At 65.8% G+C, this 1,517-nt stretch overlaps 1 protein-coding gene across 1 annotated transcript in view; it reads right to left on the bottom strand.

The window, feature by feature from the left end:
* Positions 1-58: 58 nt before the first annotated feature.
* The window catches only part of DPYSL5 (dihydropyrimidinase like 5), a 15,071-nt gene continuing 13,612 nt past the window's right edge, over positions 59-1,517 (bottom strand). The window contains exon 11 of the mRNA XM_026058671.1: positions 59-144. Coding sequence (XP_025914456.1) covers positions 59-144 — 86 coding nt within the window. The remainder of the gene's footprint in view (positions 145-1,517) is intronic.

The raw sequence follows: 1,517 nt of genomic DNA, 5'->3' as shown, positions 1-1,517 counted from the left end.
GTGGGGGGCGGCTGGGGCGCTGCGCCTGCGTCCTTAGTTGGGGGAGAGGTCGCCGGCTTTACCAAATGCCGCTAGACCGGCCTCCGGGGGGAGCGAGAATCCGGGCCGAAGCTCGCTTTGGAACGTGGTCATCGATCTGAGAACCTGCAAGGAGACGGCGGCGGCGGCGGGTCAGGCGGCACCGCCGGGAGCGGCATCGCCCGGGCACGGCCGCGCCAGACCCACAGGCACGGCAATGCCAGCATCCCCCGGGAACAGCCGCGCCAGCATCCTCCGGGAATGCCTGTGCCAGCATCCCCTGGGAACAGCCACGCCAGCATCCCCTGGGAATGGCAGTGCCAGCATCCCCCGGGAATGGCCGTACCAGCATCCCCCAGGAACAGCTGTGCCAGCATTCCCCAGGAATGGCCATGCCAGCATCCCCTGGGAACGGCCGCGCCAGCATCCCCTGGGAACAGCTGTACCAGCATCCCCTGGGAACGGCCGCACCAGAATCCCCTGGGAACGGCCGCGCCAGCATCCCCCAGGAATGGCCGTGCCAGCATCCCCCGGGAACGGCCGTGCCAGCATCCCCCGGGAACGGCCACATCAGTGTCCCCCGGGAACGGCCGTGCCAGCATCCCCTGGGAAGGCCTGTGTCAGCATCCCTCAGGAATGGCTGCGCCAGCATCCCTTGGGAGCAGCCACACCAGCATCCCCCAGGAATGACTGTGCCAGCATCTCCTGGGAATGGCCACACCAGCATCCCCTGGGAACGGGCACACCAGCATCCCCCAGGAACGGCCTCATCAGCATCCCCCAGGAACGGCCTCATCAGCATCCCCCAGGAACGGGCACACCAAGATCTCCTGGGAACGGCCGCACTAGAATCCCCCGCAAACAGCCACACCAGCATCCCCTGGGAATGGCTGCGCCAGCATCCCCTGGGAATGGCCGCGTCAGCACCCCTGGGAACGGGCACACCAAGATCTCCTGGGWACGGCCGCACTAGCATCCCCCGCGAACAGCCACACCAGCATCCCCCGGGAACGGCTGCGCCAGCATCCCCCAAGAATGGCTGTACTGGTATCCCCCGGGAACGGCCGCACCAGCATCCCCCAGGAACGGCCACACCAGCATCCCCCGGGAACAGGCACACCAGCACCTCCTAGGAACGGCTGCACCAGCATCCCCTGGGAAGGGCTGTGTCAGCATCCCCCAGGAATGGCTGCGCTAGCATCCCCTGGAAATGACTGTGCCAGCATCCCCCGGGAACGTCCGCACCAGCATCCCTCAGGAATGGCTGCGCCAGCATCCCCTGGGAACAACTGTGTCAGCATCCCCCGGGAACAGCCGTGCCATTATCCCTCAGGAATGGCGGCGCCAGCATCCCCTGGGAATGTACACCAATGCACGCAGCATGGGGAACAAACAGGAAGAACTGGAGATCCGTGTGCGGTCGCAGGGCCATGATCTCATTGCCATTACAGAGACATGGTGGGATAGCTCGCATGACTGGAGTGCTGTCATGGATGGCT

Source organism: Apteryx rowi, unplaced genomic scaffold, assembly GCF_003343035.1.
Source record: "Apteryx rowi isolate R43461 unplaced genomic scaffold, aptRow1 scaffold_1498, whole genome shotgun sequence".
Lineage (NCBI taxonomy): Eukaryota > Metazoa > Chordata > Aves > Apterygiformes > Apterygidae > Apteryx > Apteryx rowi.
Note: the sequence above shows the minus strand (reverse complement) of the source record. Positions and strands in the feature narration are given on the sequence as shown.